Raw genomic sequence first — 26,248 nt, 5'->3', positions numbered from 1 at the left:
TAAAGAAGGCTATAAATAATCCATAAACTAATTAACTCCCTACACAGTATTTGAATTAACTGCTTAAATGATGGCTCCTCTTTGGAGATTCGCATAAGACTCATTTCTGTAAACTTCAGAGATAAATTTGCAAGCTGTTATTTACTTCATTTTTTGCACCTGCCACTCAATTTATCAAACTGTGTTACTTTCTTTAGTGTGACTTAAGACTCGTTCCGGAATAACCATTCATATTATTGAATTTGTTTCTGCCTTTCTCTCCCCGCCACCCCGTTTTTCTAAGACTGACTTTTGAACAGGACATAGAGCGTGGCAACACAGATGGCCTGGGAGACTGTCACAGTAAGTAGAGCTTCTTAGTCACGTTTAGCTTTGGGCAAACATGCTTTTATTGCATGGCCTAGACCGACATGTGGATCTGAGTGCATCTGGTACTATGGCATAAACAGCAGAAATCATGTTCTCAAGACCAAATAAATAGGAGAAGGTCCATGTTGTAAGAAAAGAAATTGTTTTAAATCAAGACAGTGTTGTCAAAGTTGTGGCAATGAAATGCTGGCACCTGTTTTATTATTATAATACTGTGGAATAAATTCTCTCTCAAGGATATTAGTTTTAAGAGAAGAGTAAGTTACATCAGCATTACCATTTAAAATGCCATCGTTTTGGGCCTCCCCGGTGGCGCAGCGGTTGAGCGCTGGGCTGCGAAGCTGCCCGCGACCTCTGCGGTGCCGGTTCGATCCCCGGCTGCTCCCCGGCTGCTCCCCGGCCGCTCCCAGGCCACCAGAGGAGGGTCCCACATGGCGCGCAGACCCCTCCTGCCGCCCGCTGCTCCCCTCAGCAGTGTATTTCATCAGTCTGCCTGTTCTGCTCCCCGCTCTGGCTCTGGTGAATTCTCTCACCCTCCCGCGCTTCTGACTGTACCCAGTGCATGTATGAATAAATAAATAAATCTTTAAAAAAAAAATAAAAAAAAGAAAAAAAGAAAAAAAAAGAAAATGCCATCTTTTTTTTTTAATATGTTATTACAAAATAGTTTTTAGCCAAATAATAAGATGGGTTAGTCACTGTACTCTAGCCTTTAAATTGAATGGACCTTTTGTTTTTTTTGAACACAGCAACTAACAAAAGTAATTTCTTTCATTAAATTTATATCTGTTACCATTGCCAGTAGAAGAAATTTTCAGAGAGAGCCCACTAGGTACAAAATGACTCAAAAAATACCTTTTTTTAGGCATTAACCTACCATGCTAATCTCAGAGTTCATTTCAAAAATTATGAAATGGAAAAAAAAAATTATGAAATGGTAACATTTTAGTTAAAAACTTATATCAAGAATCCTGGCCAAAATTCTAGCCTGTGGACTGATTAACATCAGTAAACGCCTGAAAAATCCTTATTAATGCTAATTAAGAGGACAATGCCATAGTCCTGGAAAATACTTATTTTGTGATGTTTTAAATGTTGTACATGATGAATTTCAAGAAGCTTACATTCGCTATGGCACAAAAATATTAGCTCCTAAGGGAAAGAAATGATATGACTTCTGATATGTGACTCTATAGTGAAAATCAGGGATGTAACTAAGCTTAGAGCCATGAACACTACAAATTCAGACTAGGTGCCATTCAGCTTCTTACCTTATCTTTTCTAGCTCTCGGATATAACCCAAGAGCTACAGGCAGCCTCATCCCCAAATCTTTGTCATAGATATATCTTTTTGTTTGCAAATATTATATATTGGCACTATGGCTTCGCGCTCAAAATTTACAAGTTAAGACAGTAGCATAAGGGCCTCCCCGGTGGCGCAGCGGTTGAGCGCTGGGTTGCGAAACTGCGCGCGGCCTCTGCGGCGCCGGTTCGATCCCCGGCTGCTCCCCGGCCACCAGAGGAGGGTCCCACATGGCGCGCAGACCTCTCCTGCCGCCCGCTGCTCCCCTCAGCAGTGTACTTCGGTCCTTCTGCCTGCTCTGCTCCCTGCTCTGGCTCTGGTGAATTCTCTCACCCTCCCGCGCTTCTGACTGTACCCAGTGCATGTATAAACAAAACAAACAAACAAACCAGCAAACAAATAAATAAAGCATGCCTCTATTTTAAAAAAAAAAAAAAAAAAAAAAAAAAAAAGACAGTAGCATAAGAGAAGTGTCATCACCAGAGGACAGGCTCCTTGTTTACAGTGAACAATCTTGGGGTTCATCAGTGGATCTTACTCATGTTGGTGCCTGGCAGCAACATTTTCAGGGGAATGGGTTCTGGTCTGTGTGTGTATCTACCCGAGTATACTTATTAGCTGACTTTAAGGAAACATTTTCATCACATCACAATGATCTGGCAGTATGGGCATCTACAGAAAAACAGGCGAGTAGTTTTAGATTGAGCAGGTTCACATACCAACAGTGAGCAGATTCTTATTGCTGTCTCTGTAAAGCATCACTACAGCAGTTGCCTTGCACCTCATCTGTCCTCTGGCAGAAGACCCCAAGGAAGCCTCTTATCCAGCACAGAGTGCACCCTAGATCAAAAACTAGTGATGCCCACTTCAGGCTCAGTGGTCAAGCTCATGTTTTCATGTGCCCCTTAACCTTGAACCTCACTGCTGCTGGGGCTCTTACAGGGCTGGCTGACTCCCTGCTGCCCATTCTCATGGCTTCTCTGCACCCCCTTCTCCCTGTGAGCACAACTGATCTTGCCGCACAGGCATGCAGAGAGGTTGGTGCACAATGTCTTTAAAAATCCCCTAGCAGGATTTTAAGGGAAAAGAGGAAATCACAGAGTCTGTGTGAGAGGCTGAGGAGGAAGCTGAGTGAGCAATGATCTGGCCCCCTGCGTGTGCACACACACATGCACGCACACATACATGCACATGCATGCACGCACGCACGCACGTGTGTGACTTTATTTTTGTTTGTAATTCCCCAACTAGTTCTGTGGAGTTCAGAACACTGTGGTACTGGACGGTTCTTCACAGCATGGCTGTGAGGATGAAACGACAGAACAGGAAGAAAAGTGCTTTGCTAAGTGAAATAAGTCAAAGGAGAAATACAAATGCCAGATGATTTCACACATACAGGGAATATAAAGAAACAAAACAAAGGAACAGGCCAACAAAAGAAAAACTGCTAGATTTCTGAATGGGGAATTGAGGCTGCTAGAGGGGGCTGGAGGTGGGGAGCAGTATGGAGGGGTTCACCGCTCTGTGGCGGAGCAATGTGGGGACCTTGGTGGTGGGTGCAGGACGGTGACATACATCAGAGGAAGTGAGAACCTACACCCCTAAATCATATCGTGTTGTAAACCAATGTTACCTCTATTTAAAAAAGATACAATTTTTTAAAGGAATAGAAGCTCTGAGTATAAATAGTAATGCTGTCCTATGATTATGTGTTGTGCTAAATAAGGCTACAACCACCAACACATAAAATAAGTATCAAAGTAACATGGTGCGCACCTTAAGTTTACACAGGCTTATTTGTCGAATTTATTAGATTCAAATCGGCCTCAAGGATTTCATTTTAAAAAAAGGAAGTGCTTTTTGAGTGTGATCCAGATAGCACTTATTTTGTCTACATACCTGTCCCTCGCTATAGAGTAGGGCTGAAATTCTCAGACTCGCATGTAATCACAAAAAGCCTTTCCTTCTATCAGCTGGGGCTTTTTCCTCTACCTCCTGGCACCAAAGGCCATGACTTTGATGTAACCTGCTTGGGGTGGGGGGGATCCTGGGGGTCTGAGCATCTTACATTAGAATCAGGAATTAAAAAAATGCTTATTTGGTATTGGGGATCATATGGTAACCTAGTTCTGCATTAGCTCATTCCCACTTATTATGTAAGTCACACTAAGCAAAATGTGAAACATTAAGTCACCTTCTCTCTTTTGTCTTCCAGATTCCTTCGTGGCGCTGAATGGTAAGGAAGATATTACTGATAATTTAATATTGGTGGCGATCTATTTGGGCAATCTTATTTCACTAATTCTCTTGAGTATTTTCAAGCCCTAGGTTTTTCTATTTTAATAAATTTTTTATCATCATTATTTTTTTATAGACATTTCAACTCCTCTACCAGATTATGAAATGTCTTACAACACAGTACCTGGTCAGTTTATAGATTTCTTTTTTCTTTTTTTTTTTTTTTTTTAATTCTTCAATCCACTCACCCTGTGGTAGTTTATAGTTTCATTCCTAAACACCATGGACCAGATTCTTTGTGACTTCAGGGTCCCAATTCACTAAAATTATTTATAGATTTCACAGTGCTTCAAAAACCATTCTGCCTCCATGACACAATTGGCAAGTGAGATTTGAGTCCTACATTTTTAATTCAGGTAACATAAAACCTGCCAGCCTTTGGGAATTTGGTGAATCTACTTAATGAGCTCTTGAGGGAGAAGAAATTGCTTTTGGACATAAGTATATCCAAGATAAAAAGAACGGTGCTCACACCTTATGGGCTGCAGCTCCTTGACAGATACTGAGCACCGCGTTCCCCCAAACCCTGCCTTCCGAACATACCCTCTGTGGGGGACAATCCATACGGGCTGTGGATACCCAGTTCTTAGCAGGCAAACCTTTCCCGAAATTCACATTAAGTCAGCCTTTGAAATGAAAGCGCTCAAAGAGTATGAATATTTAGACATATTTTCAGTGTGATTTCTTCCCACTGTATACCAGGAAGAGTGACGTGGTGGGAACCATGTGCAAACAGGATTTATCCCATTGTTCCCGCTCCGGCGTACACAGGCACGACACTAAACAAACCATGAAGTCCATAAACAGAGTATTCTGAGCTCTTTCAGCCAAGTTGAAATGGGTCGGCTACATTTCTCAGAGTTCCCCCAGATATTTATTAGGGTGAACTATTCTTTTTGAAAAAAATATTGTGGAAAACATAGGAGTGATGGCAAATTTAAGCTTTCACATTGCAGTGGGGACTACAAGCTTCATTGATTCACTGACATTTCTGGCTTGTGTGTTTAAGATAGGGAACAGAACTGTCTTCCAGGACAGCCTTTAGATGAAGAAGTAGGTGATAAAGGAAGGGGAAAAAAAGGAAAAGGAAACAAAAGAACAGGGGGAAGAGAAAGCAAGGTGGATTTAGGAGCCAACGAAATAGTTCAAAATGGCTACAAATATATTTTATAGCTCTGTGTAAACTTTCCCTCGCTGTATCTAATTAGCATAGAGAAAACCCCTCGAGAGCTGGCATGGCCATCTTATAAACTGGCACTGTGCGAATACAGAAAACGATGCCTGCTTTCTCCCAATGGCCTCAGTGTGTAGTGAAGGCAGCGTGGAGTGGGTGAGCGAGCCCACAGAATTAACATTCCACCTTTAACATTCTCCGATCTATAAGTCAAGCCAGAATATTAAATACCAACAACTGGAAGTAAAATTTCTCAGGAGGCAAATGTCATCTAGCTTAGTTTGCCCTTCAAAAACAGAAAGCACTTAGCATCTGCTCTTCTCCAGTATCATACTTGGCAATCATTTCCTACAACTGAATAATCGTTACAGATATTGAGAAGTGCAGGTCTTGAATCTAATTGAACTAGCAAACTCCCCAGCATTAATCAATCACATTCAGACCAATCTTAATTCTCAGGTAATTTCTCATACAGAAAGAATAGTTTCTCCAAGGGATGTTCTTTTTGAACAAAACCACCCTCCAATCTATAAATCTCTATTATTTCCTTTGCAAAGGGAAAGCGACGGATTAATCCCTCCATATTCACACTTTAAAGGATAATGCCCATTTGCCCACAGCTTTTGATCAGTGATTTCTGTTATAAAACTAAAGAGTTGGAACTTTCCTTTCAACTAAAAATCCTGTCCATTTCAGGCTAAAATCTATCCCATGTGAAGTGCTCAGATGATTAATTAACCATCAAAATGAAGGCTAGTCTAAGACAGTACTTACAAAGATACAGAAGAATTCCTTTTCATAAGCTATTCTAAGAGATACGTATTTTTGAGAATAAACCTAGACTAGATTTAATTCATTCATTCGGCAAATATTTGTTAAATGCCTACTATGTTCCAGGCGCTGGAAGAATTAGTGTGTCAAAGGAAAACCCAACATGCAGAACAGGAAGCTGACCCACAAGTCCACAGTTTCTAGCTGTTCCCCTTGCAGGTCCCCACAGGGTTCAGTGGCTGAGTGCAGGCCCATTTTCAGAGACTATGAGATGAATCATAAAACCAGAACTGCCCAACTCAGAAAAAAAGGAACCACTTCAAGAAACCCTGCAATCTCTTTGAGTATATCTCCACATCCTCCCCGAGATTGTGGAGGCCAGTCCATTTGCCCCTTTTTAGTGAATTGGACCCTGATTGTTTTCCTGCTCTCTTTCTCTCTGTACTGATTTGGTGTGTCTTTTTGTACTAATTGGCTACAGTCATTGTTAATAACTTGAGGTCGTTTGAAGGGTCTCTAATTCTGGAATCATCATGACTTGTAGATATAGAGAAACAACAAGATGCATAGTAAAACTACCTTTTAAAATCTATTGCTTTGCATTTCCTATGAATAGTACAGCATTAAGCTCCACTGATTGAAACATGCTTTTTCTTATTGGAATAACAAGGCAAAATGATAGGTTCGGATTCTACTGGTATCTGATACCATATCCACAAATGTCTGCCTATTTTTGTAGCCTTATTTTGGTTACAAAGTCTCTAGGGGATGCACCAAAATAATACAGCTTGTCCAATCAGATTATAGGAAGCAATGTAAGTGATTTCCTTGTGCCAATTTTTAAGTTTGGCAATAACACATTATTGACGAATTTCAAAGGAAGGACCACTACTTAGTGGTGCTTTGCATAGGGGTCCCCAAAATTTTGAGAATCAGGGATTCTCAACTGATTGCATTCTTCGACTGATTCACTAATGGCACGAGCTGCCTATCATCAAGCATAAATTTAAAAGATTACAAACCTCACACTATTTTGTTATTGTTGTTTTTTTTTCCCAAGGACATCAGATGCATGGTTTCTCTAGATTTACATATAGAAAATAGAGAGATGGTGGGTAGTACACTAACACTTCAGCAATAGGAAGTAGCTGATTTCTCACATTTGTGTAAAACATTTTCCTACCTAACTACCATCTGGTCCACATTAATTTCCTCTCATAGCCCTAGCTTTCCACTACCAATGAGTTTTCCATGTATTTGCAGCATATGGTCCAGGAAATCTTTCTACAGAGAATGTGTCCCCTAGGCATATATTTCCCCTAGATTACCGTATTAAGAAATGTTCTCCCTAAACCATACTTATGGCATTACCATAAAATTGCCCCTTGAACACAGTTAAATTGAAAGTGCTCAAAATGCATATCAATTCAGGTAAAAGAACTTCTTGCTACTTGAGGGAGAGGTGTTTTTTTTTTTTTTTTCCTTCCCTGCTTTTTAACTCCCTACAAAGCTATTTCTAATTGTTCGCTTAGGCTGGCTGCTGAATTTTCTCCTAGATGGGCCATATATTTCATGAGAGCAGTGTTGAGTTCAAGAGTGAGAAGGAGGGGCAGAAAGGAAATAAAGGAAATTCCGTATTTCTAATTCTCAGGCTAATTTTCCTACCCCTGTTCTCTTATCAGTAGTATGAGAATATGGAGCCCAGAAATGGAAAAACAAAAAAGTCTAGCTGCAAGCATTCTTGAGTTTTAAGTGAACATGTTTTTCAGAGTTGGATTAGAACCAGACTATTTGCAACAAAGTGGATGTTTGAAGCTGTGTGGAAGTGAGACAAATTCTATATGGAAAGAGGCCTCTGAAATATTACCAAAGCTTTGTGGTTATTTAAGTGTTGTGGTTCCGTGCAACTCTTATATAGCTTAGATGAACCACATGGCTGGCTGGCTTTTCCCTGCTAAGCAAAATTTTAAGATTAAAAGTTATCTTCGTGTGTGTGTGTGTATATATATATACACACCACACACACATATATATATTATATATATATATATATACACACACCACACACCTATGTATGTTCATCTATATTGTCTATGTATATCATATATTATCTCATTACTATAAATGTTGTCTCTAATTTGCAATATTGCAAATTTGTCTGCAATTTGCAACACTGAAGTCTCCTGGGAATCCAGCTTCCGAGATTAATTAATTAAAACGATAAATGCAGTGCATCGATGGTTAAAATCTTTCTTTCTGATGGCCAGTATTTCATTGCCTATGTGATGATCACAGCCTGAGGCTGGAGCCACTTGGGAATCTGTCCTACTTTGTACCAAAGGCACCTATTACACATTCACAATAGCTGCCCTGATGTCTTTTTAAAAATTGTTCAAGAGGTGGCTATAGGTAAGAGGGTTTAATAAGTCAAAGACTTAACTTGAAAACCACAGAAAGGTTATATTTTATTTCTGTCAGGGAGAACAGGTTGAGGGGCCTCTTTAAATCACTGTGACAGTTTAGATCAAAGCACCTGATATAATCTGCACTTAACCTTGTGGCGTGATGGAGGGGAAGTTTAGGGATGGATCACGGGAAATGCCCAGAATTTCCATTCTAAATTCCAACCTAGTCATTCTTCTTACATTAGCCTGCGGCAGGCTCCTGCGGATCTCCAGAAGCTAGCCCTTTCTACCCTGAGTCATGCCAGCCGGTGTGGCCTCAAAAATGGCCCCTTGTAAGTGAGTCAGGAAAATAACTGTTATAACTCTGACACAAAGGCACAGCCATAACAGCATGGGGCAGGCGAGGCCTCCATGCCAGTAAAAAAGAAGAGAGCCATCTCCTTAGAGAGCTTCCTCCCAGAAAGAGTTGAAGCTAGACACAGCCCCATGCAAAGGCTCTAATACTCAGTTGCTTGTGGCAGGGAAAGGCTCATCCCCTGCTGGGAACCTGCCCCCTCAGACACGTGTGGTGTCTCCAGAGTGCACACACTCTGCCTTCAGTGCTACGATGGGATACCAGAGGTGCACGCTAGTATTTCCAAGCACCTTCCGTGTGTCAGACACAATGAGATACTCTCCTCATCTAAGTGACATCAGCCACACTCTGCACACAAGGAAAACCCAGGTCGAAGGAGGTCACAAGGTTCCCAGAGACCCACCCAGCAGGTAGCAGAGATAAGACCTCGCCCATCTTGCCTTAACTATAAGCTCAGGGGGGCTTCCCTGAACTCCGGCCCCCAGCCTCATTATTTCTAGGACCATCTCCTTCCAGTCTTAGCAGCCAGCTTGGGTGTCCCACCTTCTGGCCTCTGAGAAAAGGGAATGTGGGTCCCTCCAGTGATGTCTTCCCTAACTGTATTTGTGATGCAAACAGGGCACTCCAGTTCCCTCTTGCACAGCACCACCACGTCAGACTCGGCGGCTCACGAGGGGTTTGAGTCTAGGGGAGGCATGCTGGATTGGAAGGATCTGCTCCATTCACCGGACAGCACAGACACTTTGGGGGCAGTGTCTTCCCATAATCACCAAGACAAGAAGGGTAAGGCCTTGGAAATGCCTCTTCCTCTGGGGGGAGAGGGAGGAAAAGTGGGGAGGTCTGTGTAACTGCTTCCAGCTGACTCTCGTAGCCGCCTTTAAGGAACCTCCAACGCGCTGGCATTGAAAACGTCTCACAAAAGCCTGCGAGCCCATCCTCTGTGCTGGGCTTGATCCTAAATTGCCCCCCGACCAAGGAGAAACCACACAAAACAAATAACACATCCTCTAAGCTTCCTCCACCCAAAAGGGGTATGGCTTGGCCCCAAGCAGATGCTGCTTCTGAGATCCCTTCCACTGCGCTGAGCGGATTCTGTGATTTTTGGATCCCCTGTGCCCACCACGATGGCCTGGAAGGCTGCGCGGGCTCGGGCCAGTGAATGTCCTTGCAGTAAAGGCCCGTTGAATCCATGAATGGAGAAATAGCAGGACAGAGGCTTTTCTGGCTGGTCACCCCACACCCTCGCCTGGTGCTGAATTTGAATAGAGCCAGGTCCTGAGGCAGACGCCGAAGGCCCTGGGAGGACCACAGCTAAAACAAAAATATGTTATTGAATTGAGCAGAATTGCTATGCATTTAAAACGGAAAGGAAGCGGCACCAAATGAAAGGGATTCCACTGTGAACTGTCCCCAATACTCCCTCGCTTTCTTTGCTCAACTGGAGACAGGAAATGTCATGTCTTTTCTCGCCATTTGCTGCTTCTGGTAACACATCCCACTTTAGTTGCAGCTGCGACCAAAGAGGCCTTTACTTGTCCAACAAACAGTCTTGTAAATCAGAGGCTGAAAAGCCCGGTTATGTTGCGAGCTGTTTCCCTCCATTCAGAATTGTTTACTTCTATATGTTTTCAAGAGTTTCATCCAAGCGGGCCTTTGCGTCTCCAGGCAGCCCGGCCAGAGTGACCCTTGGAAGACCGTCTCTGAGGTGTCCTCGCCCAGAGCTGTCTGCCGACATATTTCCATCTTTACTTGTAGGGAAGGATTTCTAGGCAGACTCTCCTGCTAAATTTTGATCCTCATGTGATGCTCATCTCCCCAGAGGGCCCACACACTGCTGCTTCACTGGCCAAGCCGAAATGTGGAGAGCTGACCCTTCTTCTGTCAATTTTATTCTCTTCTGTCTTCCTCTCACCAGTATACCTGGCCCCAAATCTTTTAAAAAAAAAAAAAAAAAAAAGGGCCTGGCCTCAGTAGCCTCTTGAAGTATGAGGGGTCGCCGGTCAGTCCATCACCAGTCAGTCCACCCTGAGAATGCACCAGGCCGGTGGGTGACGGGACAGAACCACCTCATGGGCCCCGTGCCCGCATTTGCCAGTATTTGTTCTGTGTGGTTCCAACTGCAGCTGTGTTAGTCTCGGCTGAGTTCTCAAGGAGAAACGACTCAGTAAAATCACTTTGCATTTGCCCATTGTGACTTTCTGGAAACCCAGTCTTTCCAGGAGAGCATGAAATATGTCAACCCAATACCCAGCAGTTGGTGGCAATCATTTTTTTCCTCTCTCCCCGTCACCGAGGCGGGTGGCATGGATCTTCTCCAGTCGCTGACACCCCCGAGGGACGGAGGTGATCAAAGAGTCCAATGAACACTTTGACAGATGATTTGAAAATTCGGCATTGCTCACTCTCTCGGGTCTTGTTCCGAATATTGACAAAGCTGGAAGCGGTGTACAGAGCGTCAAACAATGGTGGCAGAGGTGACTGCATGGGTGTTTAACATGATCACTGTGCTCGTGGCTCTCCACTCCTTGCCTTGCCCTGTCACATCCGACTTTGCTTTGTTTGACAACTGATGGTGTGTCTGACGGGGCAATGCCAATGAGTCGTCGTGCAGAAAATCAGAAGGAAAACAAAACCAAACAGATGAAGCTTAATGTTCCTTTTACCATGATTTTTATGATTTTAATTTCCATTTCTCTCGGAATTGTTTTTCTGTTTGATGTTCATGATTTATTTTCAACGTTTGTTTTGTTTGGCCGCGTGCTGTGTGGTATGACTTGGTGGTGGCGTGATCCCGCTGGAAAAATCTCGATTCTGTTCTGACACCCCTTCACTTGGGCCAATCTGCGATGCCCTCGCTTCTTTTCAGCCCCTGACGCGGGTGCCGGAACGATGTCACATCCGTGTGCAGCATCTCCCGGGATGCGAGAAGCCTGTGGGTTTTACGGGGCCTCTGGCGGGTGCTCTTGTCACTGGGTCTATTGTCTCATGGGAATGTGACATGTGTGTGCCCCGGCTTTGGGAGCTAAATATACTCTGGAATTGTTCCTAAAAGACCCTGCATTTCCCCACAAAGCAGAAGATGTGTCCACAGCCCCGCTAGCGGAGGCCACGTCCAGCGTGGGTGACCTGGTTCTCTGGGGCGCCGCTAAAAGTCCCCGAGCGCAGGCGTCCCCAGGGGGACCCTGCTGGGCCAGCCCCAGAGTCGGTCCCGCCTCGACCTCCAAGCCATGCCGCATTTCCAGAGTATGTTTGCCTGCCTTTTTCTTTCTTTCCTTGCTATGTCTTATGTCTTGATTGAATCCTGTGCGTCCCTCACATCCTGTCCAAGCAGGCGTTCCTCACCTTGCAACCTCACCCCCTTCTGCTACCATTGTTCTTGGCCTCCCCCTTTGCAAACAATAGCACCCCCCCCCTGCCCCTCTGCGGAAGGTTCCAAGGCGCTTCCCTTCTAAACTGTAAGTAGCGTGCTGATGCTGCGGGTATAGAGAGTGTCCTGACAGAGCGTGAGAAGAGCCTCCACGGCACGCAGGGGCATTATCACAGAAAATGAAGTAATTTTCTCTCTCAGTAACTGGCTTTGCCCTTCATTACCCTATTGGCCCTCTCTTAATGTCTCTTGTCCTTGCTGCTTTTCTTTAAAATTGCTTGATATCTTTCAAGCCTGAGATTCATTAGTAAAAAACACAGCCAACTGCTCCATTTTATCTGTGGGTCCCTCAATGTCTGGAGCCTCCCAAGCCAGCCCTTTAATCACCAAGTTGATAAATTAGATGCAGCCCTGGCTACTTCTTTCTTGGTTTTGCCACATTTAAAAATATATATTATTTATTCATCCTATAACTATTGAGGTGGTAATGAGCAGTTACAAAGGGACTCTAATTACATATGAATAAGAAAGAAAATCCAGTTTATTTTCAAAGCTGGCTCGTCTCCCCCCACCCACCCACCCACTCCCCATTCCACAGCAAAAGACATAAGAGCTTGCTGTTTTAGGTTAAGCAATACTGAGAACTAACAGCCACTCCTGGGCCTCTTGTTTCTGACCAGAAGTAACAAAATGGTAAAACCTGATTTCCAAGAAGACTGCCAGATATGTAAGGAAAGTAACCATGTAGAGCGCTGCACAGCATAAATATCAGATGTAAATGCCAACCACTGCCAGTAAGAATTAATCAGAAGCAAATCTCCTACTTTGGACTTCATAGAGTTGCTGTGAGCGCTCAGAAAACAGATGAAATAGTCAACAGATAGAAAGATGTTCTCGTTTGATGAGAAATGCCGAAATTGTGGTGATATGCTTAAATGTTTGGGAAATCTTTAAAATGAGATATTATCACATTATTACATTTAGTCAAGGAGATAGGCTCATTACAGACAAGGAAAAGATGTAGAAACAGAATCTCAATTACAGATCAGATGAATAATTTAAACTAAAATGTATACTAAATGTTGACTATATTTAATCAATGAACAAGCTGTTCAATAAGGCAATTTTCAGTTTGGGAAATAGTATTTTTAGGATCTATGACGGATGATGAGTGTGTATCTATTGTCCACACTTCATAATGATCCTGAATGGAACTTTATAAATCACAGTTGATCAATAATCCTTTCAATAGTCAATTATTTCTTCCTGAAATGCACTGTAAGCTACGGCAGTCTTGCCACCAAGTGACACGCACCGTACAAAGATGGCCTAGGGGGCTAAGGGACATCACGTCTTCAAGAATGCTGCCTCTCGATGCAGAGTTACATCCTTTTCACTTCTCTTTCAGCCTTCTTGCTGATGTCTAAAGAAAAGTCTCCGTTTGCTGCTTTATCATTAACAACTCCCTAAACTTGCTACTGCCTCTCTTTGACAAGAAAGAACAAGCTTTAGATTGGGGACTTTGCCTGGCAGCTGCCATTCTCTCTAATTCACATTGTTTTGTTGGATTAATTTTACTTCTGTGGTTACCTTCTATCTCTGAGAGGTGATCCTTTTTCCATTTATGATAATGATAGAAGTTTGCATTGGAAAAACAATTTAAAGGTGATTGAAATGAAATAGTAATAGTAATTCAGGTACAGGTAATAGTAATTCAGGTATACAAAGCTGAAGGAAGTAATAGGGTAGGTGTGATTCTCTGGAATCACTCGAATCCTAATATTGGTAGTTAAGGGACTGAATTAGGGTGACTCTGACCTGGAGCAAATAAAGGAGACCTTGGAAGGGTGAAACTACCAGCAGAGCTTTGCTTCTGGCCTTTGGGAGATGTGGTCCAAGAGCCGCCATGCCCTCTGTTGGCTGAGCCTGCAAACCAAGTGAATACATGGATCCCTCTTGAGGGCTGCACTTTCGTCTAGTTCTCTCCTGATTTCTTTTCCAAATGCTGAGCATTGGGATTGGGGATGAGAAGTTCGATCAAGTAGGAGCTTAGAGGGAAATGCATGTAGACTGAAATGACCCATTCTAGCCTTGTTAAGCATCTGGCAGGTGTATTCTGCATGCCAGCAGCGCGCAGGGGAGACAGCAGCTGGTGACTCCCCAAACTGTGGTCTGGGGAAAGTTTACTTTCAGCACTTGTGTCTTGCCTGCACTCTCCCCGGCCCTGTAAGGACTCCCAGCTGCACTGTTCCCCTGGCCTGGCAATAGCCTACACCGGACCCTGCTTCCCTTCCCATGCCTTCGAAGGTCACCTGTCCTCATTCCCAGGCCCTCAGAACCAGGTGTTCTCCACTTATAGGCTGAGAGATTCATTTGGGTGAGCCTAGCTGATGACAGAAACTTGCTCGTGCATTTTAACACCTGCATTGCTTCAAATCTCACAAATAGGGGATTTTAAAGAGCCTCCCCTTTAACCCAGTGGGAAAAATGGTTTCTTGGTGCCTACTAAGATCTATGTAGGTGACCTTACAGAGAGTGGAAATTGTGGCTGGTGACAGTCAAAAGAAATAGAAGATTGTCTTCTTTTCCCGACTCCTAAACGTGGGCCATATTTTCTCTGTAGTTTCCTAGTAACCTCACCATAACAGAAGTGTTTTCTGGAGCTTTTCAAGCAGTTTATTACGGACTCCACAGTGCAGGAGAGGATGCCAATAAGGAGGTAGAGGCTGTACTAGAGGTAGATGCCAGAGTCCAGCTCCAGTGGACAGGGTTGAGAGCGGAATCCAATTGAGCCATAGAAATTACCAAGAAATGACACACACAGAATAGAGTTTAAGCGGGAGCCAGGGGACACAAGGCCTCTCATTCCTGCTCAAGCATCCCGAGTGCCCGGTACAACTCATTTTTATTGATACAAGCAGCCCCCCTCCACCTCAGGTTAGTTACTAGACAATGAAGTATTCTCTTAGCATTTGGCCTTGTCCCGGGCATACATTCCCCGCCAAGGTTCTGTTTCTTTTTCTAATTGAGTTTGTCCCCCAGACATAGTTTTGCAGACACAAGAAAGAACATTCTGATTGGTACATGGGCCAGTCCTCCGACCCGGGCTAATCAGTTTTGTCGCCACGACCTTGATGTTTTTCTTGTCTCAATACTGCATGCCTTAGGGGTCTCCAACAGGTAGACGGAGATCCTGCCCACGTAGCTCTGAAACACATGTAGCCACAGAATGTACTAGAATGCCTTAATGACCACCGATGTCTTGGTCAACAAGGCAAAACCAGGTGCCACAGGCTTCAGAGGAAGATAGGCAACTGGAGCCAGCTCCAAGGACACAGGTCTCTTCCCTTCGGCCCTGTGTTCTAGCAGTCAGGCATCACATGGCAGGGAGGGGGAGGGAGGTCAGGCTGTTTCACATAGGATTCTTATTTAAAATGTGTGGAAATGCTGGCAAATTCAGGTTTTCTTTGAACAGCTCAAGAATTATTTCAGAAATACTAAGTCAATGGTAATTTGGGTAGCTTCCATTAGTAAAATCAGTGGTCACAACCATTTTTCATTGTGATGGCACAACAGGACAGTTTTGGAGGAGAATTCAGGAAAGGGGTTCTGTTTGATGGGGAGAGCAGTGCCCCAACTCCCTATCCAGGTAGGATGTACAAGGTCAGTGGTCAGGTCACTACAGCATAGGAGTGAATTGCTGCTGTCCCAACAAACCTTTTGTATCAGTGTCCATTTACTTCTGTTTTTGTTTTTGTTTTTTAAGATTTATTTATTTATGCATACAAGAACTGGGGTATAGGCCAGAGGTGGGAGGGTGTGAGAGGATTCACCAGAGACAGAGTGGGGAGCAGAACAGGCAGACTGACTGAAATACACTGCTGAGGGCAGCAGTGGGCAAGACAGGAGAGGTCTGCTGCGCCAGGTGGGTAGCTCCCTGGCCGGTGGGGGAGGAATTGAGCTCATGCTGCAGAGGCTGCAAACAGCTTCATAGGTTGCGTCTTAACCCCTTGTGCCACCAGGGAGGCCCTGCTTCTGTTTTTGAAAGTTGGAAGAAAGATACCTTCGGTGTTCATTAGAAAATTGGTGTATGAGCAGCTGTTGTTGCTGACAACTAAAAATACAGTTCTTGAAATTTAGCCCATTAGTATTTTTTAATTTGTAAATTGTGACATATTTGCTCCCTGAAGGTTTAATGTCATCTTTCCTACTCTCTTAAACTATTTTTATCACCAAAAGTTTAGAGCAGGTTTAAAGAATATTTGTGGGAATCATCAGAAATATATAATTTGAATATGGTTATTAGATAAAATACAGAATTCCCAGTAAAAATTGATTTTCAGATAAACCATAAATTGTTTTAGTATAAGTATATCCCACACAATATATGGGATACTAAAACCACACTATTAACCTGAAGTTGAAACATAACCAGGCATTCTGTATATTCTCTTGCTGTTGAAGAGGTCACTGATCATTTTATGATGAAATCTGAAGATCCAGTCTCTAGATTACATTTGCCCTTTTACTCTGAGAAAATCTAGATTAACATAGAATGGATGGATGTTGACTGATAATGATATATACCCATATAATGTTAAAACCAGTGCTACTTCAATAAAAAAAATTAAGATGAAGATCTAGACTAACCCATACAAGAGGAGTTAAAGTGAAAATTTCATTCTGTGAAAAATCATAATCATCTTTAACATCAGAGAATGATCACTTGGACTTACATATGTGTGGGAGGAGGCAGAGTAATTTAATAAAGTATCACTAAAAGCAGCTTTCAGATGCCACTTGTCAGTGAGGAAGGCTCAGAAATGAAGCTCATCCTAAAGAGGTACATGGTTAAAATTACTGGCTATTTTTACTTCTGCTTAACCTCAGGAGAGGTTGTTGTTGTCTTTTAATCAACTGTTGTATTAGCCATATGCGTGGTTTTTTTTTTTTCCTTTAATGACTTCAATGACTGCCTTCCCTTGACTCCCCATTTCTTATTTCTATGGCTTGGGAAGAGATGAACTGGCATCCAAAAAAGCACTAGAAAATAATAGTTTAATATAAATAGGTACTGTATATAAACCTTATCGCTGAGCGCTATAGTAGATACAACGTGAATTTAACATAAATTAAACCTGCACACAAGGAGCTTACAGCCCTGGGGGGAGGGCCTCAGAGGGGGCAGTGGAGGACCTAAGGATGAGCAAGACTCAGAGCTAAGGAGGAGCAGAGTGGGGTGATGAAGAGGCAAGGCGTGATGAAGTGCATGGAGGGCAGGGTCGGAACTGAGCTTGTGCAGGTGTTCTGGAGTCTGACATGGCATGCTAAGTCTTGGCTTCAGCTGCAGGCAGCGAGAGGTAAGAAGGCAGATAGGTTTGTAGGAGAGAAAGATGGATATGACGAGATTGACAGACGAAAGAGATGAGAAACTGGTAAGTCCGTCATGATATTAGTTACACCCAATAAATTTGGGGGAAAGAACTTTGCATCAATGTTCGATCTAAAGTGCCTTTTACTATTAATACACATCACTGGCATTTTCCTGGAAATTATCCTTGCTTGGCTGAGGTAATCCTAGGTAAAGCCCCAAGCTTCTCTGTCGCTTTAGTTAAAACACTGGGGTATGTGACACCTGGCAGACTTTTTGTTCATAACAAGATTTTGAAATCCGGGATTCTACCAATTCTCTTTACTATATTCATATTTTTTTGCCACCTGCCAGAAAACAAATCTACTGGTAGCCTCAGTGTTGTCTTGGTGAAGCCAGGGAGATGGTAATGTGGACAGGACAGGCGCTGGACTCTCAGAGGCAGGGTGCAGGACGTGTCCCGGGAGGACGTGCTGGGAGGGGGGCAGGGTCTGGAACCCATGTGCATGGCCGTAAGTGTTTTCTCACAAGTGAGAGCAGAGATGTAGATTTGATCTAATTAATTTTGTATCCTCTTGACAACTTGCTGAATTTATCTAAGGTCTTGATGAGATTATTGTGAAAAGGGTAGAAGGGGGAAAAAAAAGGTAAATGTCAGCCATGTAGAAAGCTGTTTCATTTCCCTGCCTGCCTAAATTTGCCCACCAATGTTTGAATTTACTTTTCTAGAAATACCAACTAAACCTTTTTACCTAAATTTTTTTTTCTTAAAAAAAATGGACTGAAATTATTATCACAGAGACTTGAACTTTCTTCTTTTCAAGTCCACAGCTTAAACCTGAGGGTATTTAAGACATTAATTCACCTTCTGGAGGTGCTTCTTACGTTACCTAATGCAAAACCACTTTTTAGGGCCACATCATCCTTGACACGCATTCATTTTACCCCCCACCCTTTTCCTTCAGTCGCTTTTTTTCCCCTATAATGACAAAGTCTTCTGACAGCTTAATGGAACTTTCAAGGACTACAGGGACTAGATTAGACATGATCTTATTAACTGAACATCTGGAGTAGTTAACAGTTTGCTCTTTAATTGGTTCAACTGCACCATGCTCACCTAAAATTTGTTTTGGCCTAACATTAAAACTGTGACGAGTCTATTTGTATTTGGGATCATGTGTAATAATGGAAAAATAATAGCTTGGTCTCAAAACTCTTTCTGCTAACCTCATTTCAGAGTTTTCAAACCGTGGTTACAAGTTTCACTTTGCAAACCTCGCTGCGCCATAGACAGAGTAGATTACCAAGGGCAAAATAGTGGAAATTGGGAAGTTTTCTGAGGACAGGCTTCTCTTTTTTGATATTATAACATGAGAATGGGCTCAAGAGCTGCACAAGTTGGTCAGAATACATAATTCGCGCAATGGCCATAAAAGAAAGCTGTGTGCCCGGCTGATGGGCTGGGGAGATGGGCCGTGTGGCTGGGTGGCCTGTGCTGAAGGCCTGCGCTGAAGGCCTGCAGACCCGGGATCTGCACCCTGTGTGATCCCCAGCACCCACCGCCCTAGAAAGGGCCTGAAGCAAAGTAGTGGAATGTAGTTGGATATATTCAAATATATTGGGTAGATGGAATCTTAATCGGTGTCAGAAAGCTAATTACGGGCAGTGTGAAGGTTTGTCATCCTTAATTAATATTTCATGAGCTCTCGTAAGTTCCACAGCCTGGGAACTATCTTCATAAAGAGATTCGTTTTTAATGGGATAATAGGAATGTCCCACTCCAATTATTTTTAAGTTTCATATTGTCTGAAGGATGCCTTTTTCCCTCAAATATAGATCTGCAATTGCATATCTTCACAGAAGCAGGGGTGGTCATAATAATGAACTGGACAGAGGTCATCGGAGTTCAGCATAGTCAACAATGAGGATGCTTTATTGAGGGGAAAATGGTGTCAAGAAATTTATAGGGCAGCAAGCTGCATTTTGCTAGCCTTTTGGACATATTAAAGTGTGTCATTTCCAGCCTCATAGCTTCTTATTATTCATAAATAATAGATAAGACTGGACATAATCATCTGACGTTTGTTAAGGTAATAAATATACCCTAAGTGCTGATGGGTCTTGGCTCCATGATTTAAAAGCACACAGCAGGAATGTACTGTAACTGGAATGCCTTATATAATTCTATGGATTTGCAGATTCAGTTCAACTCAGCAGATCGGTAAGCACCGAGCTCCATTGTGTACAGTATTGTGCTCGGCACTTTTATTATCATAAAGCAGACCCTTAATTTGAGGAATGAAATATGAGCTCAGCTCCCTCCTTCAATTCAGGCACATTAAGGAAAAGAATCTTCCTGAAAGGTCCCCTGAACCTTTCTTTCCTCTTGTGTTGCCTGCTAGCTCTGATTTGGTTAAGTGGAGCTGATTTGAGATGACATGAGAAGCGGGTCTTTAAAGGAGGCTGCACTGTTCAACAGTGAGCGCCCTTCGAGGGAGTCATCTGTCCCTGGGGCCTAGTCCTGGCTGGGCTGAGCCAACTAGGACATATCTGGATTCTTGTAGTACCAACCACTGCCCAGATGGCCACTGGGACAGAGAAGAGAGAAGCATCAGAAACACCCCTCTGTGTCTTCCTGCTGGGGCAAATGGAGAGACCACGGCATTTTTCCAGTAGTTCTTGACTCTAGCACATTGGGTTGATTCTGTTACAGGAGTGAGATTGTAGTGCTTTTGACCACATGTCAAGCTATGGTCAGGTACCAAGGGAAAGTGTGAGGGCCTTGTCTTTCCAATAAAATCACATCAATTCTTTGTCAAAAAACGGTAGCTACAGTCAAGATAAGTCGTCAAGATCCACCAGAATCACCAAGAAAACTATATTTATGTGCTATTTATTTTACAAATATTTTGAAAGTCTGGTTATACCCTGGTTCGGTGGTTTCTGAGGTGATGTTTTAAAGCTAAACACCTAGTTGTGTTTTTTGGAATCTAATGCACCTCATTTAGAGCAGTGTTTCTCAAACTTCTGGAGCCTAAGAATCATCTAGAGGCCTTGTTAAGGCACAAATTTCTGGACCCCAATCCAAGAGATTCTGATGCAGAAAGTCTGGGTAGGACTCAAATAGTTGTACTTCTAACAAGTTCTTGGTGATGGTAATGCCGAGGAGCAGTAACACGGGATGCATTCCAAGTCATTACCAAGCTGTCTTATTTAAGGTCATTCCCCAAGATTTGTTGTATTTTTAAATCCTTATTTTTCCACTCTTGGCTATTAAAATCGATCCCTCCCAAAGTGTTACATTCAAACCGTCTATCTTGGACCTTGTACGAGGCAGGTAACTGTTCAGAAATTCTAGAATCACTTCCCTTACATTATTAATTGGACATTAACATGTATCTTGCACGATGCCAAGTACTTTACAAGCATTCATTTTTTCTATCTATTTAATGCTTCTAACAACTCTCAATTCACAGCCACTGCTATTGGGGCTCAGAGAAATTGAGTGATTTGCTCAAGGTCATAGAGCTAACCGATGAGAGAGCCAAGACTCAAACCGCAGTCGTAAGACCACAATGTTCATGCTCCTAACCAATCACAACCCAGGCTCATCTATTGATATAATCCAGACCCCAAGAACTCTAACACATTTAAGTGGGCAGTTCTAGGAGTATTCAAACAAGACCGTCTCCTCATCTTCTTCAGAGAGAAAAAGCATTGAAAATAAGCCAGAGAATCACCTGAATTTTACAATTTTCTAAGAAGGTCCATTTCCACACTTGTGGCTTTGATGCCTTGAGAGAAAGCACAGGAACATGATGGGACCAGGAAGTTGGAAAATAGAAATGCTTTGTCTGGTTTCGGAAATCACTCAGATGTCAGGCGTCTAGTCTTATTAGAAAGCAAACCTCAAAGGGAAGGGAAATAAACCATGCAAACGCACGCCTCTGAAATAATCACTACCTTCTCGGGGAGAGTGACAGTTCTAACACATGGAAACAGACTGACCTTCCAGGACACAGCTTTAAAAATGATCTCATAGAGACTGCCAAGCTGGACATCAGGCTATGCCTGGTGCAGGACCCCGGCGGCAGAGTCAAGTTTGGGACTTTGGGTTAGAACAGTGCCATGGACATGCCCGTTGGCACAGAAGACTGAGGTGAAGTAGCTACTCCCCTAAAAAACATGACACCGAATGCGTTTCCCCCTTCCTGTGATGGAGTCCTAGCAACCCCCCAAATGCATCCGTTTCAAAGATGACAGAGCTGGAAGTGGAATTCAGCCGCCAACAACCACAGTGAGCATGACTTCAGTGTGTGATTTGTATAATAGCTTCTGAATGGAGGCTGTTATCAGCCAAGAGTCTGCCTCTGCTTTGGCGTGGACAGTCATCACCTTTATGCATCTTGAAGACCACGGCTACTCCCAGTTCCTAATCTTCAGCCTGTTGGGAATAAAGAATTGTTGCATAAAAGGCAGAGGAAAGTTTGAGTGACAAACGGTGCCCATTTCCATGGTTGCTGGCCTTCCAGGTTATTTGGGGCCATCTGGTCCACGTTACCCCATAAGACGAGAAGCCGGCTTCCTGCCAGATAAACACAGAGGGCCCCACTGCGCTGTGCCCATGGTCATCCCCAGGGGCCGGGGTGTGGCTTTAAGGATAAATCGTCCCCAGTGAGGGTTTCTCCCATTTGCTTGCTTCTGCCTCTGGGGGGGACTCCAGCGGGCCCTCTGGCCCTGGCCGGTGCTTCCTTCCTCCATTCCTGCCGCCTGGCAGGGCTGGGAGCCTGGCATTTTGTTGCACTAAGATTTTCAAACAAGAAAAATTGGGTTGTTAGATTCCATTCACCCAAGTTGTTATGAGGATTTCAAGGAAATTGCAGGCTTGTCTTACTATAAAGCAGAATCAACAGTCTATTTTTAGGGGCTCCTACTCTGGGGCTTTTCTTGGTGCTCTGCCATCTTTCTGAGCTCTCAGACCTAACACGAACCCGCTCCGACTCGGCAGTGGAGGAAATGTCCATCTTCCTCTCTGCTTCTGCGTATTTCTCTAAAGGACACAGAGAGGCTTTGTTGTCTTTGTGGTCAGCGGGTCTGCTTCACACAGATGCCTATTAATCACTTCACTATGGAGACAGACACATCCATCATATCACAGCAACTCCGAAACAGGCAGTCCAGTGAGCAGGGGTGAGAGAGGAGAACGCACAGTTAACCATTTCCAGTGTCAGCGGCTTAGATCTCACACTAGCAGGTCAACGGGGGAGAACGGGTTAAGGTTCTAGGGTTCTTCCTTGCATTCAGCTTCGCAGGTATAATTGATTTCAGGGAGTTGATGTGTTTGTTTTGCCTCCTTTTTTGCTCGGAACAATAACATCTCCCTGCTCTCTATACGACACAGGGATAGGTATAGATCTCGTAGCAATAAATTCAGGTAGATGGCTGAACTTTAAAGCTGAGGTATTGACTCTTGGAAGCCAGTAGTTTTTCAAGCATGGATTCAGCCCAGGTCAGAACAAGCTGAAAGTCGGATTTCTCAAGCAGCCAAGACCCTTAGAAGGCCAAGATCTAAGAGCTTTCCTTCCAAAATTGACAGGTCTTTTAAATATCTCTTTCAGTCATTCAAGGTTTTGCAGGACCTGCTTCCAAATGATAGTTAGTGCTCACTCTTACCTGCCCTCCACAGGTACCCACTCATTCGTGCATTTACTTACTATATGTTTTACAGATATTTACCGGGTATCTTAATGCCTGGGGATTCAGCAGTAAATCCCGCCCTCCTAGAACAGTCTAGAGGTGTCTACGGGACACAGACAGACATAAAGCAAGTAACGTAGGATAGAGAAGTGCAGAGGCCCAGGACACTCCCAGAAGGGCGAGCCAGCCTGGTCTGAGTGAGCTAGACAAGCCTCCCCTATGGATTGAGACCCAGTGGAGCCTCCACATCTCATGATGCTTCCACACTTTGGATGCACTTTATGGGCGAGGGTCAGAAGAATGGGGGTGAGCAGGGATAACCCATGCAGAGTGAGCAGCCTGTGTGCAAGTCCAGAAGCCAGCAAGAGGGCAGCCAAGTGGTTTTGCCTAGAGCAGAAGAAATTAGAAGGAAGGTGGATCGTCGGCCACTCCTGAAAACAGCCATCACTGTTCTCCTGCCAGTCCTAGGTTCTTGCTGCTGTCTCTACCCCAACTGAAATCCACACAGCGGTCAGGCTTAGCTACACTCCATCTCTACTAATGCTTTGCCTGCTATTGGAGTAGAAGTGACTTATCTCTTTGTATATCTTGCTGCTTCACTCTTTGGACGCCGTTCATGTGCAAGCACCTGCTTCTCCCCCAGTGAGTAGTAGGTTCCATGCCTCCATCACCTGTGACACCTCCAACACACAGCACAGTGCTTGTTAATGTTTCTAGAAGGCAGATATAGAGTTGCGTGGAACTCAAATATTGTGAAAATAAAGGCACCAAGATATTCAATATTCACAATCTAGCCCTAGATAGGAGAGCATCTTTTCTAGTGCTGGGCTCCCCATGCAGACCAGGCCATGTAGAGAATCACTGAGTGAGGAGACAAGAAACCATGTTTTAAATGAAGAATTTGATGTCTGGTATTTCTAAATGCATTGGCATGTTCCTCACTGGGATAATCAGAACTGTGTTGAACTTCCCCTGGTTTTATACTTTACAGTTGTCCTTATTTTTGAATTACATCTTGCAGGGCCTGGAGGACGGGGCTGTTCATAATCTTTTCATTGCTTCAGCCTCTAGATAGTTTCAAATGGTCCCTCTGAAAACACCAAAAAGCCAGTGGTGATTCTATTCTTTCTCAGTTCTGCCAATTTAAGGCATGATTTCAGAGAAATCTCCAAGCCATTGTGTGCTTTGCTTCCTGCAATAGGAAGGTGGAAAGAAATAACCATTTAGCACCTCATGACTACTGAGAAATAGCTGGCGGTTAATGAATCAATGCAGAGGATTTTTCAGATACTGTTTTCATTATGAATGCCCCATTTTCAGCTGGTCAGAGCAAAGGCCCAGGGCTTTTGAGAGGAAGGCATTCCAACACCCCTGGGTGAAGAGGCCACTCTGATTGTGCCCAGGACAGCAGGGGATACCTGGGGGGGATGCAAACCCCAAACACCTTCCACTTCCCCAGGGTTTCCATTCGCCATGTGCAGCAGTGGACGCTCATCCTGCCCACACTTGGCAGAGATGCCTTTGTTTCAAATTGTTTAATTCCACCAGAGCACTGAGCATTAGAATCAACCCAGAGTTATCCTCGTTGTCTCTTTCAGAATTATCCTGAATGAATTTCTTTTTATCTTTAAATCGTTTCTCTTATTATTGTTTTGCACAAGTCCTGAATACCTTTATAGATGTCTTTCCTCGGTGGATGCAAGGATTCAATTTCTGTTCCAGGACAGGATTTTGTTTCTGTGACTTCAGAAGCATGGCGGTAGCCTCTCCCAAGAGGACCCACCCATTCAGGAGCTGGTTTAGAAATGTCTCCACGATGAACTCATTTGTTTTAATTGAAGTAACATCATTTTACAACACTGTACAGGTTTAAGGGTCACAGTCTCAGCACGGCCACCCCAAATGTCCAGTCACCACCCACTAGTCAGCCCCTCTCCCTATTTCAGCCTCCCAGCCCTTCTGCTAACCACCATTCTGATGTCAGAGTCTCAGGGGCAAGCCCGTTTGTTTAACTTTTTTTTTTTTTTCCGCTACTTGGATTAATTTAATACACATCATGAATGACAAAATTTCCACTTCTCTTGTAGTGACAAAACATAGAAAACTGCCTCGAACAATTGTTGGGACATTATTGCAATTTCTTTCTTGAACATCAATATTTTTTACTCTAAATTCCTAGTTTCTTGTTCGGTGGAATCACATTATTTATATTTACTTACATTCATTTTTTTAGGTACCTAAGAGCCCTGGGGATGGCGAGGGGCACAAATACAGATAACACACAGACCCTGCCCTCACGGAGCTGACGGCAGCATTATTACTCCAGTAGGAATTTGACTCTGATTTTAGCTATTGTGCTCAATATTGCCTGCCTTTACTTATTTCAAAACTCAGGACCTACAGGCAGTCCTGAAGCACAGGGACTGTTCCCTTACACCACCACCACCACCCACCCAGCCATCCCATTGCAACACTCGGTCTGCACAGGGGGGACAGGTCTGTCCCCCTCCCTCAAGACCCCTCAGCAAATCCCGTGGAGCAGCTGTGACTGTCACTCCTAAGCTCTGGGTCAACCCACCGCTTCTCTCTGTGGTTTCTTTGACCTTTAGAGTTGTCCAACAAACTATAGCACTGACGTGCTTTCCTTCCATTTGATTCTTTTTTTTTTTTTTTTAAAGATTTATTTATTTATTTATTTATACAAGCACAGGGTACAGTCAGAAGCACGGGAGGGTGAGAGAATTCACCAGAGCCAGAGCGGGGAGCAGAACAAGCAGACTGACGAAGTACACTGCTGAGGGGAGCAGCAGGCGGCAGGAGAGGTCTGCGTGCCATGGCCATGTGGGACCCTCCTCCAGTGGCCGGGGAGCAGCCAGGATCGAACCAGCACTGCAAAGGCTGCAGGCAGCTTCGCAACCCAGCACTCAACTGCTGTGCCACCGGGGAGGCCCATAGCAAACCAGGAAGGCAGTAAAATTGAGTGTGGCTGACCCCACATTACAGATGAAAAACTGAGGCCCAAAGATGTTAAGGCACTTGCCAAAGGGCCACCCTGCCAGTCAGTGGGTGCCTCAGGCCGAGCTGCCCCAGGTCCTGACGAGGCTGGCGTGTCCAGGCAGCAGAGCAGTGAAGGCTCAG

General features: G+C 43.8%; 1 protein-coding gene across 3 annotated transcripts in view; it reads left to right on the top strand.

Annotated features, from left to right (window-relative positions):
• Positions 1-26,248, top strand: part of SEMA6A (semaphorin 6A) — a gene marked incomplete at its 3' end in the record, with an annotated part of 62,210 nt that overhangs the window by 32,010 nt on the left and 3,952 nt on the right. Inside the window, exons 15-18 of one of the 3 annotated variants that reach the window (XM_084252401.1) lie at positions 284-342; positions 3,888-3,908; positions 4,047-4,097; positions 9,294-9,458. In XM_084252401.1, coding sequence (XP_084108527.1) covers positions 284-342; positions 3,888-3,908; positions 4,047-4,097; positions 9,294-9,458 — 296 coding nt within the window. The remainder of the gene's footprint in view (positions 1-283; positions 343-3,887; positions 3,909-4,046; positions 4,098-9,293; positions 9,459-26,248) is intronic. The other 2 variants (XM_084252402.1, XM_084252403.1) reach the window with 2 other exon arrangements.

Source organism: Talpa europaea (genome assembly GCF_964194135.1).
Source record: "Talpa europaea genome assembly, chromosome: 13".
Classification (NCBI taxonomy): Eukaryota; Metazoa; Chordata; class Mammalia; order Eulipotyphla; family Talpidae; genus Talpa; species Talpa europaea.
The sequence above is the reverse complement of the archived record's forward strand: the minus strand, read 5'-3'. Positions and strand labels throughout refer to the sequence as shown.